The sequence below is a fragment of the Ictalurus furcatus genome, chromosome 10, assembly GCF_023375685.1.
Source record: "Ictalurus furcatus strain D&B chromosome 10, Billie_1.0, whole genome shotgun sequence".
NCBI lineage: Eukaryota > Metazoa > Chordata > Actinopteri > Siluriformes > Ictaluridae > Ictalurus > Ictalurus furcatus.
The window spans coordinates 4,306,424-4,320,986 of record NC_071264.1 but is presented as its reverse complement, the minus strand read 5'-3'; the positions used below and the strand labels follow the sequence as shown (position 1 = coordinate 4,320,986).

Here is a 14,563-nt window from a genome sequence, read left to right as displayed (position 1 = left end):
GTTAAAAATTCTATCGTTTAACAGTTCATCTCTATTTACTGATGCACATGGCCTTCTTTTAACGAGGATTTGCCTCAATCTCGCATTGTCTCAGCTTGGATTCAGTCTCACAGGGTCCAAAGGGTGTGCTGACTAAGAAAAAAAAGGGCGCTCGTGCATACGTGTGTGTGTGTGTGTGTGTGTTGGCACGCAAGTGTGTATACTTCATCTTGCTGCACATCAAAAGAAAGAAGCAGATTTTCATAACTATTCCTTTTACTTTGTAGTTTTCTTAATTGCATCCCCACGGCTTTCTACTCATGGCCAGAATCCCTCGCAAAACACCTTCCGCCCTACCACTCCACCACTGACTTATTAAAAAATAATAATAATTATAATTAAAAAAAAAAATTTGATATCATCCAGGCTTTGTTAAACCAATTCTCTTTACATTGTTGATTTTTTTTTATTTATTTTTTTTAGAATTTATGTTTTCAATTGAAATTTGAATCATCTACCTAATATCTGTTTCAATTCGCTTTAACATTTCAATATTTATTATATATTTTATATGTATAATTGGTTTTTAGTAATTGATTCTCTGAACTGGATTGATTTTAAAAAATTTTTGTAAAAATTAACAGGTGAAAAAGCCAGCATTGAATTCTGTTAACTCATGACATTTATAGCCACTTATTTCCAGGGTCTGTTGCTTTAAGAAATTTTTTCTTTTCTATTTATCGTATTTAATGTGTATATATTGAGCCCGACGAAAGAAAGCTATTTATTCGTCCATGTCATGTTAAAAACAACACCCTTGCAGAAGAAGATGTCAGAACCCAATATGCAAAAGGAAATTTTCCTTGCAGTGGAATCGTTTAAGTATTTAACTTTAAAAGGATTCGCCACTTGAGCCAGAAGCCTTTACCGTCACTGGAGCGCTATACAATATAAAAATAGAGAATATACAGAATACATTAGACACATTGAGTATATTCACTTTATCTAGTATTGCGCAGGCATACTGCGTGTCCAGACCGTGCCCAGTTCAATCATATCAACTGCCATGAGTATACACAGCTCATTCCTGTGTGTAGAGTGGCAACTCCGGGTGTATGAAAGCAGCCCATCAATGAGCGAAAGGCTTGTGGCATCATCCTTTGGCGAGGAAAAAAAAAAAAAAAAAAAGGAGACAGTGATGCACCTGCTAATTATCATCTCCAGCTGGTGAGTTAAATGGAGATCTGTTTTGTGGGCCACCTCTGACCCCATGCTCTTTACACTGCGCACTTCAAACCCTGTTGGGGAGTCGGCGCTGTAGAGTTTAATGAGACGCCATGTTTGCAGCACTTTCATCCCGAACTATCCTGCCTTGATGTGAATTGAAAAGATCACAGCTACGGGGAAAAGACCTATACCGGAAAGGCCTCTCTGCATAGATTATGAATATCATAACTCACACCCCTCCCGTCCCCTCAACACCCCCCCCCCCCCCCCTCTCTCTCTCTCTCTCTCTCTCTCTCTCTCTCTCTCACTCTTCTTCTCTCTTTACCCACCCCCTACAATACCAGTGCTTATAATTGGACCCAATGGGGGACTCTGCCTTTGATCAGATCATAGGCTCAGAGACTTTACACTAAAAAATGTCACTCCCAAATAGGTTGATCACCTGTAGAGCTAAGCTTCCTTCTGATGCCCCCTCCTGCTCATGTCTCGTTAGTGATACTCAAAGTATAATAGTTAATTAGTCTGACAGATCCGTTGCTGAGATTGCATGCTTGATGAGATGTTTGTGACTATCCAAAATCCCTATTATTAATCTGAAGTTTGCCATTACTCTCGTTGCATGCATGAACAAATGAACGAAAAAGAAAATGGCTGAAGTGGAAGAATTGATTGGGGTGATGCTTTAATTAATTAATGACATGAAATTAATTGACAATTATAAATGTATTAATTTACTGTTTATTAAATACTGCCTTTCAGTGACTATAAAACAATGTAATGTTTCGCCGGTGGTCATTATAAACAGAACGATTGCTTTGCCTTTGCTGTGCTTTTCCTTTGTTATTGTTTTGGGGGAAATACAGTTAATGCATCGACATAAAATATTAATCCGCCACAGACTTTACATAAACCTAAAGCTTCCTTGACCCACTTCGAATACAGAGATGCCATTTATGTATTATACTGTAGATGTCATATAAAAGATGTCATCTCTCTTAAAGGCTTGTGCACATGTGTAACTGCAGATTAGGGGACGCTGTGGGTTAAAAGAATAAAAGAGCCGGCACTGCGTTACGGGAACGTCCTTTAAATTTACAAATCTTCTGACTGAACTTCCTTTTGTAGTTTATTCAGCGATCAAGCAAGTCTAACCGATTGTTGACACGCAAAGCTCGTGAATTTATGTAAATAAGGCTTTCGTGCACAGTGTGCACATTACAGCCTTGACTAAGCCTTGCATGTTTGCAGATCGTTGAAACCGCTACCCCTGGATTTGTATGTATTATTGGTGATGGTAGCGTATACTGGAATTTTCCGGAATCAACAATAAGCATTCAGTTCTATTCGGGCCGACTCGTGGTTCCTCCGAGACATGTGACAGTAGCCTCAGCCTGCTTTCCAGCTCCTGCCGATAAAGAAACGAAAACGCTAAACACCCAGTTCTGTTGCAGTACGTCCATGATTGGCCAGAGCTATTTTAGACTAGACAAGAGAGAGAGATTGTAAAACATGATTGAAATTCTGAAAGCAGTGTGCTCAGAATCGCACAATCCAGTTTATCCTGATGTCCAGCGTCCAGTGACGTCCTCCGCTGCACTGTTATTATTTTTGTTTCACTTTGAACTTCGTCATTGATTCATTTGCACACGTAATAGAAGACCGCGCTTCCTGCTGTGAATTTCACGTCCTACATGTCCCTGTTAATTAAAGTCCAGATACCTTGTTAAAGTCCACACACGCTCACCAGCCACTTTAATAGCAACACCTCTACCCCTGCTCATTCATGTGGCAGCAACACGATGCATTTAAAAAAAAAAAATTATAATAAAAAATGGCAGTTCAAGTTTGCATCAAACATCCGAATGTGAAAGAGTGCCTTTGACTGTGGCACGTTTGTGCCAGACAGGGGTGGTTTGAGTATTTCAGAATCTGCTGATCTCCTGGGATTTTCCTGCGCAGGTGTCTCTAGAGTTTTACCCAGAATGATGCAGATAGAAATGACAGAAATATCTTGATGATCAGAGGAGAATGTCCAGACTTTTTCGAGCTGACTCGAATAATCACTCTTTACAGTCACGGTGTGCAGAAATGCATCTCAGAACACAACAAGAGCAGGAATCTGAGGCTACAGTGGGCACAGGATCTCTGATTTTATGCATTGCGCTGCTGCCTTTTTTCTTTTTTTTTTCTTTTTTTCTCCTCCACACACCCTGCCTTTAACTCAATTAACAGAGCAGCAGGTGCTCTTGGCAGCGCAAAAGATAAGCTTACGAGAGAAGTGACGAGGCTCGTCTCATTTGTTCTTTCTTTCTTTCTCTCTCTTATTCTTTATCGTGTCTAGGGGGGGTCACCTGCAAATATGACACTTCACACTCTGAACGGCTTTGCCTCTTCCTCTATGATTTCAGAGGTGCTATTTTAACACTCTCTCCCCCTCAGGTCTCGAGTCTGAAGAGTAAGCTGAAGAAGCAGTCGACTGCCACGGGCAGCGGAGTGGCTCGGGCCTTCCTGCGCGCTCAGGCTGCACTGTTTGGCTCCTATCGAGATGCTCTGAGATACAAGCCCGTAAGCTTGACTTCTGCCTCTCCTTCACTTTCATTTGAGTCAAATTACTGCGTCAGATCCTGACTGTGTGCTTCTTATTGCTCTGTTCATTTCTGAAGCAGATCTGCTATGACTATTACTGGTTACCGCTGTTAAAATAAGCTTTGTCGTTTTTTAACCACCGCAACATTTATATGTCTGTAATGCGGTCAGTACTTGTTTTTTTTTTTGTTTTTTTTTTTTAAACATTTATTTCAAACCTCAAACAGACTAGAGTCTAAAGGATCCTTGGTTCTGGTAGATGTTCAGTGCAACCATTTAAAGGCAGCTGAGCACCACACCATCCATAAGCAAAGAAAAGGTGAAGGAATGGGGTGGGGGGGCATTAAGGTGGGCCTGTCTGTTTCAGTGAAATGTCAGAAGTTGAAAAGGCAGGACAGTCTCTTTGAAGCCTTCTTTCAGCTATGGTGGAGTATTGTTCTCAGGCCTTCTCAACTCCTCAAATGGGCTTTTCACTCTCGAGCTCAGCAAAGACTGAAAACAGAATATGCTCCGTGTTTGTCAAATATGACTCCCTTTGTTGGAAACATAATTGATGTTGTAACGCTGGTGTGTACACAAACCGACTTTTTTTTTTCTTTTCTTTTTCTCAGAGACGCGTGTTTAAAAAAAAAGAAAAAGAAAAAAAAGGAGCGTGTGCAGAAATTCTTCAAAGCACCATCTCAGCACAGGGCCATTAATTCTTTATATTGTGATTGCTGTTGTTTTTTGACTCTTTTTCTTTTTATGCGCATTTAAAAAAATTAAAAAAATAAAAAAAGCACACATTTGGATTTGAAAACACTTTTATTTTGTTTTTTGTTTTTATTTAGGAAGGAACAGTGATGTAATATTTAAATACTCTGCATTTTGCCTCTACAGTGTTAGTGTCGGTCTAAAGTTCACGTCACGTCACGTGAATTTGCAACGTTTATAAATGTGATCATAATCACACGTGTTGTATTTTCCTTGTCAGAATATAATTTGGAAACAAAGGCAGTAACACAGAGTGACATGTTGGTAACATTCTCGTAGTGTTTCATTTTAGAGTGAAGAATTAAGTCGGGTTTTTATTTTAGAAATAATTTTTTTTTTAAAACCGAATGCATTCTGAATACAGTACTGAGCGTTAGATGAGGCTCGACGTTCATGCGTCTTTTCTACATCTCTCTCGGATATACTGCCGTTTCTGATTTGAGATTTGAGAACATCAAGCGTTCTGATATGTTTTCCCATAAGATATTTTGGGAAATGTTTGCTAACATAATGGCTTTTTAACGATACGCCGTTTCCAAAAGGCCAGCTATAGGTGTAATATTTCAGAGGCTTTAATGGCCATTTTGCCGCTGTAATGTTCTCGAATCTACTGCATCCTTGCTGTGCAGATCTAAAGAGTGTCTGCCATTGCAGGGAGCTGTTTGAATAAATTATATATTTCAGCTTTATGAAGCCCATATGCCTTCATACTAGCAGCTTTACAGAGCACTGAGGTCTAACTGAGCTGTAAATGAAACAAAAGCAGGCAAACAATAATGAGCTCCTATGCAAGAGGTGGTGATGGCAGTCTTACTGTATATAGATCGTTAAACATGGCTGTGGAAACAGCCGACGTCTGTTATTTAACCAGGCAAAAGCACATCCTTATTATACAAGACTGGCTTTTATTAGTAAAAAAGCATAGCAGTGTTTTAAACAGCAAAAAAAAAAAAAAATCATCACATTCATAATCATCAGCTGTGAATAGCTTCTTTTTCTTTTTTTTTTTTTTTTTTTTGAGATAAGTGAAAGTAAAATACGCTTCCTGCTTTCCAGGGAGAGGAAATCACCTTCTGTGAAGAGAGCTTCGTGGCACACCGCTCCAGCACCATGAAGAGTTTTCTTGAAATGGCTGTGAACCTGCAGCTCTTCAAGCAGGTATGACATAAGCGGAGAAGAGACACTCCTGTCTTTCTTGGCTCTTTACCACACCATCTCTGGCTTTTGCTTCAGTATCATTGAAGCACTTCAGATTTTCCTCCTGTAGCGATTTTGTGTAATGGTTCTGGTAAACGGTTACTGAATACGCTGATTAAGAGTTCACGAAGCTTTTCTCAGACACGGGTGGTCAGAGATCTGCTACGTTTTTAATGTGTCCTATAAAAGGAGCCAATATGCACTTAATCATATATGTATTTTGCTGCTTCTTCATAAACGATAGTGACTGAAGGTTCGAAGATATCAAAGTGACAGATTTAAAAAATAAATAAATAAATAAATATTTTTAAAAAAGCCCTTATCTCGTGCCCTGTTTCGACCATGAACCATATCGGTGCTGAGAAAGCGAGCGCCGGCTAGCTGCCAAGAGAAAGCAAGGGAAGCCTGTCAGCCACGACCTGCTTTCTGTCTACGACCCTCCACACCCCTCCTCCAAACGCTCACACACATCCACACACACACATCCCTCACCTTCCGCTGCCTCTTGTTCACACTGCCTGCGAGAAAGTGTAATGCACTCCTACACACACACACACACACACACACACACACACACACACACACACACAGCTGGTGTGCTCTAGTTCCATCAACTGGCACCATTTCTTCCATCAACTGGCACCGTCTCTTTCTGCCTTATATATACAGAACATTCCATTAATTACTGTTGCTTTCAGATTGCAAGCACTATACAATATTTAATTTATTGCCAGAACTATAATTAATGATCCTTAATATCTCCTCTTTGCCAGACACGTGTCTGGGCATTGCATGTGAGTTACCCAGTTTCTAGAACAGAGGTAGTGCATGTAATATGATCCCAAAGTAAGAGTTTTGGGGTTTTGGCTGGGTGCTAATTTGCTGTGACTGGGTCGCGAATATCGGGCCTCGTTTATCAATCTCTTCGTAAAGTTGTATGTCAGGATCCTCGAAAGCCAAACCCCGATCAAAAAGTTTCAGTAAAGATCCTGCTACGTGCATGGCAGAGCTCGTTTGCATTCGGTGACACCCACAAATCTCCATAAATGGCAGAGCTCGCAGAGCTGAAATGACAAGTGAACGGCAAAAAAAAAACCAAACAAACAAAGGAAAAATTGGCAGTTATTTTGACTCAAGTCTATGCCAATGAAAATGTGTATTATTTAACAGTGTAACAACATCTGCGAAGGCACAAAATTACAGAAAATTTCAATTAGATTTAAATGAATTAAGTGAAAATGGTTTGACCGTTAAAGTTGTACCCAAGTGACACCAAATACATCACACTGCTATTTAAAAATAAATAAATAAATTAATACATTTTTTGAGACTTGTTTATATTTAAAGCATCTCTGCAACCAGAAATCTCTTGCACAGTAGCGCGTCCTCCCCGGTGCTGCGTTGGAAAAGCAGGAGGGTGGGTGTCCGAAGGAATTCAACTTCGGCACACAGTAAACTAGGGAGTATACAGCACATCGCAGCTTGAGACATACCAGATCAGTCACTTATCGGTCACTTAGTGCTGGCTCTAAAAGTGTTGCGTTAAAAGAAGAGTTCTCCTTTTATGCAGCAGTCTTGTCTTATTTGTCTTGCTTTATGGATTTATGTTGGCTTGCTTTCTTAATTTTTTAAAAAATATATATATTTACTGTTTCTTTAGTTAATGCCAATTAATTGGGAATTGACTGGGTTTTTTTTTTTTTTTTTTTTACAAATGTCCTTAAACTAGTGTGTGTAATTTCAATGCGCAAGCTATTTGATCTTGACAGTATTATCCGTTTATAAAAGTGCAGTAAGTCATTGCAGATTATATGACTTGAAACCAGTAAATCTAGGGCGAATTTAGTTATTCTTCCTTTGCATACATTTACACACACTCACGAGCTAGGATCCAAACGTTTTTCTAAAAATGACATTTTTATTTATTTATTTATTTGTTTGTTTGTTTTTATATATAGTTTCTTGTGTAAATACGCCTATGAAGGATTTACGAATAAATTCCTTTCCAGCTCGAAAAATGTAGGTCCAATGTATTGTGAAGTTTGTTGTCTAAGCCCATGACTGTCCTGGTTATAACAGGCAAATTTATTGGATGCTGTTTTATGACCTCTTTGTGACAAGTTACAGGAAGTTCAATTTCCCCAAAAGCGTTGCGCACACTACAAGCCAGCCTGCCATGTTAATCCTCCATCTGATCTAAATTACAGGAACACAGTTTAGTGACTATGTCCGGAAGACTGACCGACACTCTCTCTCTCTCTCTCTCTCTCTCTCTCTCTCGCGCTCTCTCTCTCTCTCTCTCTCTCTTTTAATAACCTGTGATACTGTGATTTATGTTGCAGTTCATCGATGGCAGACTGGCCAAATTAAATGAAGGAAGGGGTTTCACAGATGTCTTTGAAGAAGAGATCACAGAGGGGGGCTTTTGCGGAAGTGAGTGGGATTTTCTCTGTTTGGTGGAGGAAAAAGAAAGAACGAACACCTTTTATGTTTGGAAATATCCTTGCAGGTTAGGAGGGAAAGTCGTATATGATTGGCTAACAAATGACATTATGGCGTATTTATTGTAACATGACTGAAGTGTGTAAAAGATCTGAAATTTCTATTATATTGGTGTGAACATCTTTAAATAAAAAAAATAATAATAATGACGTTTTGCTGTGTGAACTGATGAGTCATTTTATGCTCCTTTTACATCTGCAGGTAATTCTAGGTCTTATCAACAGTGGATGCATACCGTGAAGGTAAGCAGAAGTGTACTGCAGAATTGTTTCATCTAATGAATATTCATTTCACCTCAGTAATCATGTCCATTGGCTGAAACATATTTGTCTCTCAGTGATGCGTAAGTGATTAAACATTTCCAGTTGCTCTTGAAGCGCATAAAAGTCAGGCAGCCATGCCATAGCAAACGAAAAATGGAGGCAGAACAGTTGAGATGTAGAGGCGACACTGATGTGATATGACAGCCAGTCATCTGAGATGACACATGGATTCTGGCAGGAAACACAGCCATTACTCAATAGGCTGAACAAAAGAGAGGAGCCTCCCTATCCATATGCCATGCTTTTCTCTCTCTTTTTTTCCCCCCTGTTATACCGAATTAATTCTTCGGAGTGCCAGTTTCAAAAGGTTTCATATAAAGTTCATATCTCCTGACTGACACAAATCTATAAAAGCGTCTTCACCTCTTACCTGCTGGTCAGGACTTGGGATGTACACACCATGGCATTATAGAACATTGTAGGCATTTAGCATGTTAGCCTAGTATCGCTCCAACAGTAGGCTTATTTCGTGAGTGAGTGAGAGAGAGAGTGAATGGGTGATTGAGTGAGGGAATGAGTGAATAAGATAATGATTGAATGAGAGAGTGAGTGAGTGAGTGAATGAGAGTAAGAGAGTGAGAGCATGACTGAGTGAACGAATGAGAGTAAATGAGAGACAGTGAGTGAGTGAATGAGAGACAGTGAGTGTGTGAATGAATGAGAGTGAATGAGAGACAGTGAATAAATGAGAGTGAATGAGAGACAGTGAATAAATGAGAGTGAATGAGAGACAGTGAATGAATGAGAGTGAATGAGAGACAGTGAATGAATGAGAGTGAATGAGACAGTGAGTGAATAAATGAGAGAAAATGAGTGAATGAATGAGAGACAGTGAGTGAATGAATGAGAGTGAATGAATGAGAGACAGTGAGTGAATGAATGAGAGACAGTGAGTGAATGAATGAGAGTGAATGAATGAGAGACAGTGAGTGAATGAATGAGAGTGAATGAATGAGAGACAGTGAGTGAATGAATGAGAGACAGTGAGTGAATGAATGAGAGACAGTGAGTGAATGAATGAGACAGTGAGTGAATGAATGAGAGACAGTGAGTGAATGAATGAGAGTGAATGAATGAGAGACAGTGAGTGAATGAATGAGAGACAGTGAGTGAATGAATGAGAGTGAATGAATGAGAGACAGTGAGTGAATGAATGAGAGTGAATGAATGAGAGACAGTGAGTGAATGAATGAGAGACAGTGAGTGAATGAATGAGAGACAGTGAGTGAATGAATGAGACAGTGAGTGAATGAATGAGAGACAGTGAGTGAATGAATGAGAGTGAATGAATGAGAGACAGTGAGTGAATGAATGAGAGACAGTGAGTGAATGAATGAGAGTGAATGAATGAGACAGTGAGTGAATGAATGAGAGACAGTGAGTGAATGAATGAGAGACAGTGAGTGAATGAATGAGAGTGAATGAATGAGAGACAGTGAGTGAATGAATGAGAGACAGTGAGTGAATGAATGAGAGACAGTGAGTGAATGAATGAGAGTGAATGAATGAGAGACAGTGAGTGAATGAATGAGAGACAGTGAGTGAATGAATGAGAGACAGTGAGTGAATGAATGAGAGACAGTGAGTGAATGAATGAGAGTGAATGAATGAGAGACAGTGAGTGAATGAATGAGAGACAGTGAGTGAATGAGAGTGATTGAGAGACAGTGAATGAATGACAGTGATTGAGAGACAGTGAATGAATGAGAGTGAATGAGAGACAGTGAATGAATGAGAGTGAATGAGAGACAGTGAATGAATGAGAGTGATTGAGAGACAGTGAATGAATGAGAGTGAATGAATGAGAGTGAATGAATGAGACAGTGAGTGAATGAATGAGAGACTGAGTGAATGAATGAGAGTGAATGAGAGACAGTGAATGAATGACAATGAATGAGAGTGAATGAGAGACAGTGAATGAATGACAGTGAATGAATGAGAGTGAATGAGAGACAGTGAATGAATGACAGTGAATGAATGAGAGTGAATGAGAGACAGTGAATGAATGACAGTGAATGAATGAGAGTGAATGAATGAGAGACAGTGAATGAATGACAGTGATTGAGAGACAGTGAATGAATGACAGTGATTGAGAGACAGTGAATGAATGAGAGTGAATGAGAGACAGTGAATGAATGAGAGTGAATGAGAGACAGTGAATGAATGAGAGTGATTGAGAGACAGTGAATGAATGAGAGTGAATGAGAGACAGTGAATGAATGAGAGTGAATGAGAGACAGTGAATGAATGACAGTGATTGAGAGACAGTGAATGAATGAGAGTGAATGAGAGACAGTGAATGAATGAGAGTGATTGAGAGACAGTGAATGAATGAGAGTGATTGAGAGACAGTGAATGAATGACAGTGATTGAGAGACAGTGAATGAATGACAGTGATTGAGAGACAGTGAATGAGAGTGATTGAGAGACAGTGAATAAATGAGAGTGAATGAGAGACAGTGAATAAATGAGAGTGAATGAGAGACAGTGAATGAATGAGAGTGAATGAGAGACAGTGAATGAATGAGAGTGAATGAGACAGTGAGTGAATAAATGAGAGAAAATGAGTGAATGAATGAGAGACAGTGAGTGAATGAATGAGAGTGAATGAATGAGAGACAGTGAGTGAATGAATGAGAGACAGTGAGTGAATGAATGAGAGTGAATGAATGAGAGACAGTGAGTGAATGAATGAGAGTGAATGAATGAGAGACAGTGAGTGAATGAATGAGAGACAGTGAGTGAATGAATGAGAGACAGTGAGTGAATGAATGAGACAGTGAGTGAATGAATGAGAGACAGTGAGTGAATGAGAGTGAATGAATGAGAGACAGTGAGTGAATGAATGAGAGACAGTGAGTGAATGAATGAGAGTGAATGAATGAGAGACAGTGAGTGAATGAATGAGAGACAGTGAGTGAATGAATGAGAGACAGTGAGTGAATGAATGAGAGTGAATGAATGAGAGACAGTGAGTGAATGAATGAGAGACAGTGAGTGAATGAATGAGACAGTGAGTGAATGAATGAGAGTGAATGAATGAGAGACAGTGAGTGAATGAATGAGAGACAGTGAGTGAATGAATGAGAGACAGTGAGTGAATGAATGAGAGACAGTGAGTGAATGAATGAGAGTGAATGAATGAGAGACAGTGAGTGAATGAATGAGAGACAGTGAGTGAATGAGAGTGATTGAGAGACAGTGAATGAATGACAGTGATTGAGAGACAGTGAATGAATGAGAGTGAATGAGAGACAGTGAATGAATGAGAGTGAATGAGAGACAGTGAATGAATGAGAGTGATTGAGAGACAGTGAATGAATGAGAGTGAATGAATGAGAGTGAATGAATGAGACAGTGAGTGAATGAATGAGAGACAGTGAGTGAATGAATGAGAGTGAATGAGAGACAGTGAGTGAATGAATGAGAGTGAATGAGAGACAGTGAATGAATGACAGTGAATGAATGAGAGTGAATGAGAGACAGTGAATGAATGACAGTGAATGAATGAGAGTGAATGAGAGACAGTGAATGAATGACAGTGAATGAATGAGAGTGAATGAGAGACAGTGAATGAATGACAGTGAATGAATGAGAGTGAATGAATGAGAGACAGTGAATGAATGACAGTGATTGAGAGACAGTGAATGAATGACAGTGATTGAGAGACAGTGAATGAATGAGAGTGAATGAGAGACAGTGAATGAATGAGAGTGAATGAGAGACAGTGAATGAATGAGAGTGATTGAGAGACAGTGAATGAATGAGAGTGAATGAGAGACAGTGAATGAATGAGAGTGAATGAGAGACAGTGAATGAATGACAGTGATTGAGAGACAGTGAATGAATGAGAGTGAATGAGAGACAGTGAATGAATGAGAGTGATTGAGAGACAGTGAATGAATGAGAGTGATTGAGAGACAGTGAATGAATGACAGTGATTGAGAGACAGTGAATGAATGACAGTGATTGAGAGACAGTGAATGAATGACAGTGATTGAGAGACAGTGAATGAATGAGAGTGAATGAGAGACAGTGAATGAATGACAGTGATTGAGGGACAGTGAATGAATGAGAGTGAATGAGAGACAGTGAATGAATGAGAGTGATTGAGAGACAGTGAATGAATGAGAGTGATTGAGAGACAGTGAATGAATGAGAGTGAATGAGAGACAGTGAATGAATGAGAGTGATTGAGAGACAGTGAATGAATGAGAGTGATTGAGAGACAGTGAATGAATGACAGTGATTGAGAGACAGTGAATGAATGAGAGTGATTGAGAGACAGTGAATGAATGAGAGTGATTGAGAGACAGTGAATGAATGAGAGTGATTGAGAGACAGTGAATGAATGAGAGTGAATGAGAGACAGTGAATGAATGACAGTGATTGAGAGACAGTGAATGAATGAGAGTGAATGAATGAGAGACAGTGAATGAATGACAGTGAGAGACAGTGAATGAATGACAGTGATTGAGAGACAGTGAATGAATGAGAGTGAATGAGAGACAGTGAATGATTGACAGTGATTGAGAGACAGTGAATGAATGACAGTGATTGAGAGACAGTGAATGAATGAGAGTGAATGAATGAGAGACAGTGAATGAATGACAGTGATTGAGAGACAGTGAATGAATGACAGTGATTGAGAGACAGTGAATGAATGACAGTGATTGAGAGACAGTGAATGAATGAGAGTGATTGAGAGACAGTGAATGAATGACAGTGATTGAGAGACAGTGAATGAATGAGAGTGAGTGAGAGACAGTGAATGAATGACAGTGATTGAGAGACAGTGAATGAATGAGAGTGAATGATTGAGAGACAGTGAATGAATGAGAGTGAATGATTGAGAGACAGTGAATGAATGACAGTGATTGAGAGACAGTGAATGAATGACAGTGATTGAGAGACAGTGAATGAATGAGAGTGATTGAGAGACAGTGAATGAATGACAGTGATTGAGAGACAGTGAATGAATGAGAGTGAATGAGAGACAGTGAATGAATGAGAGTGAATGAGAGACAGTGAATGAATGAGAGTGATTGAGAGACAGTGAATGAATGAGAGTGAATGAGAGACAGTGAATGAATGAGAGTGAATGAGAGACAGTGAATGAATGACAGTGATTGAGAGACAGTGAATGAATGAGAGTGAATGAGAGACAGTGAATGAATGAGAGTGATTGAGAGACAGTGAATGAATGACAGTGATTGAGAGACAGTGAATGAATGACAGTGATTGAGAGACAGTGAATGAATGACAGTGATTGAGAGACAGTGAATGAATGAGAGTGAATGAGAGACAGTGAATGAATGACAGTGATTGAGAGACAGTGAATGAATGAGAGTGAATGAGAGACAGTGAATGAATGAGAGTGATTGAGAGACAGTGAATGAGAGTGATTGAGAGACAGTGAATGAATGACAGTGATTGAGAGACAGTGAATGAATGAGAGTGATTGAGAGACAGTGAATGAATGACAGTGATTGAGAGACAGTGAATGAATGAGAGTGATTGAGAGACAGTGAATGAATGAGAGTGATTGAGAGACAGTGAATGAATGAGAGTGATTGAGAGACAGTGAATGAATGAGAGTGAATGAGAGACAGTGAATGAATGACAGTGATTGAGAGACAGTGATTGAGAGACAGTGAATGAGAGACAGTGAATGAGAGACAGTGAATGAGAGACAGTGAATGAATGAGAGTGAATGAATGAGAGTGATTGAGAGACAGTGAATGAATGAGAGTGATTGAGAGACAGTGAATGAATGACAGTGATTGAGAGACAGTGAATGAATGAGAGTGAATGAGAGACAGTGAATGAATGAGAGTGATTGAGAGACAGTGAATGAATGAGAGTGATTGAGAGACAGTGAATGAATGAGAGTGATTGAGAGACAGTGAATGAATGACAGTGATTGAGAGACAGTGAATGAATGAGAGTGATTGAGAGACAGTGAATGAATGACAGTGATTGAGAGACAGTGAATG

General features: G+C 39.4%; 1 protein-coding gene across 1 annotated transcript in view; it reads left to right on the top strand.

The window, feature by feature from the left end:
* The window catches only part of dennd1b (DENN/MADD domain containing 1B), a 108,491-nt gene that overhangs the window by 77,489 nt on the left and 16,439 nt on the right, over positions 1–14,563 (top strand). The window contains exons 13-16 of the mRNA XM_053635168.1: positions 3,646–3,771; positions 5,602–5,703; positions 8,085–8,175; positions 8,446–8,486. Of these exons, the coding sequence (XP_053491143.1) occupies positions 3,646–3,771; positions 5,602–5,703; positions 8,085–8,175; positions 8,446–8,486 (360 nt within the window). The remainder of the gene's footprint in view (positions 1–3,645; positions 3,772–5,601; positions 5,704–8,084; positions 8,176–8,445; positions 8,487–14,563) is intronic.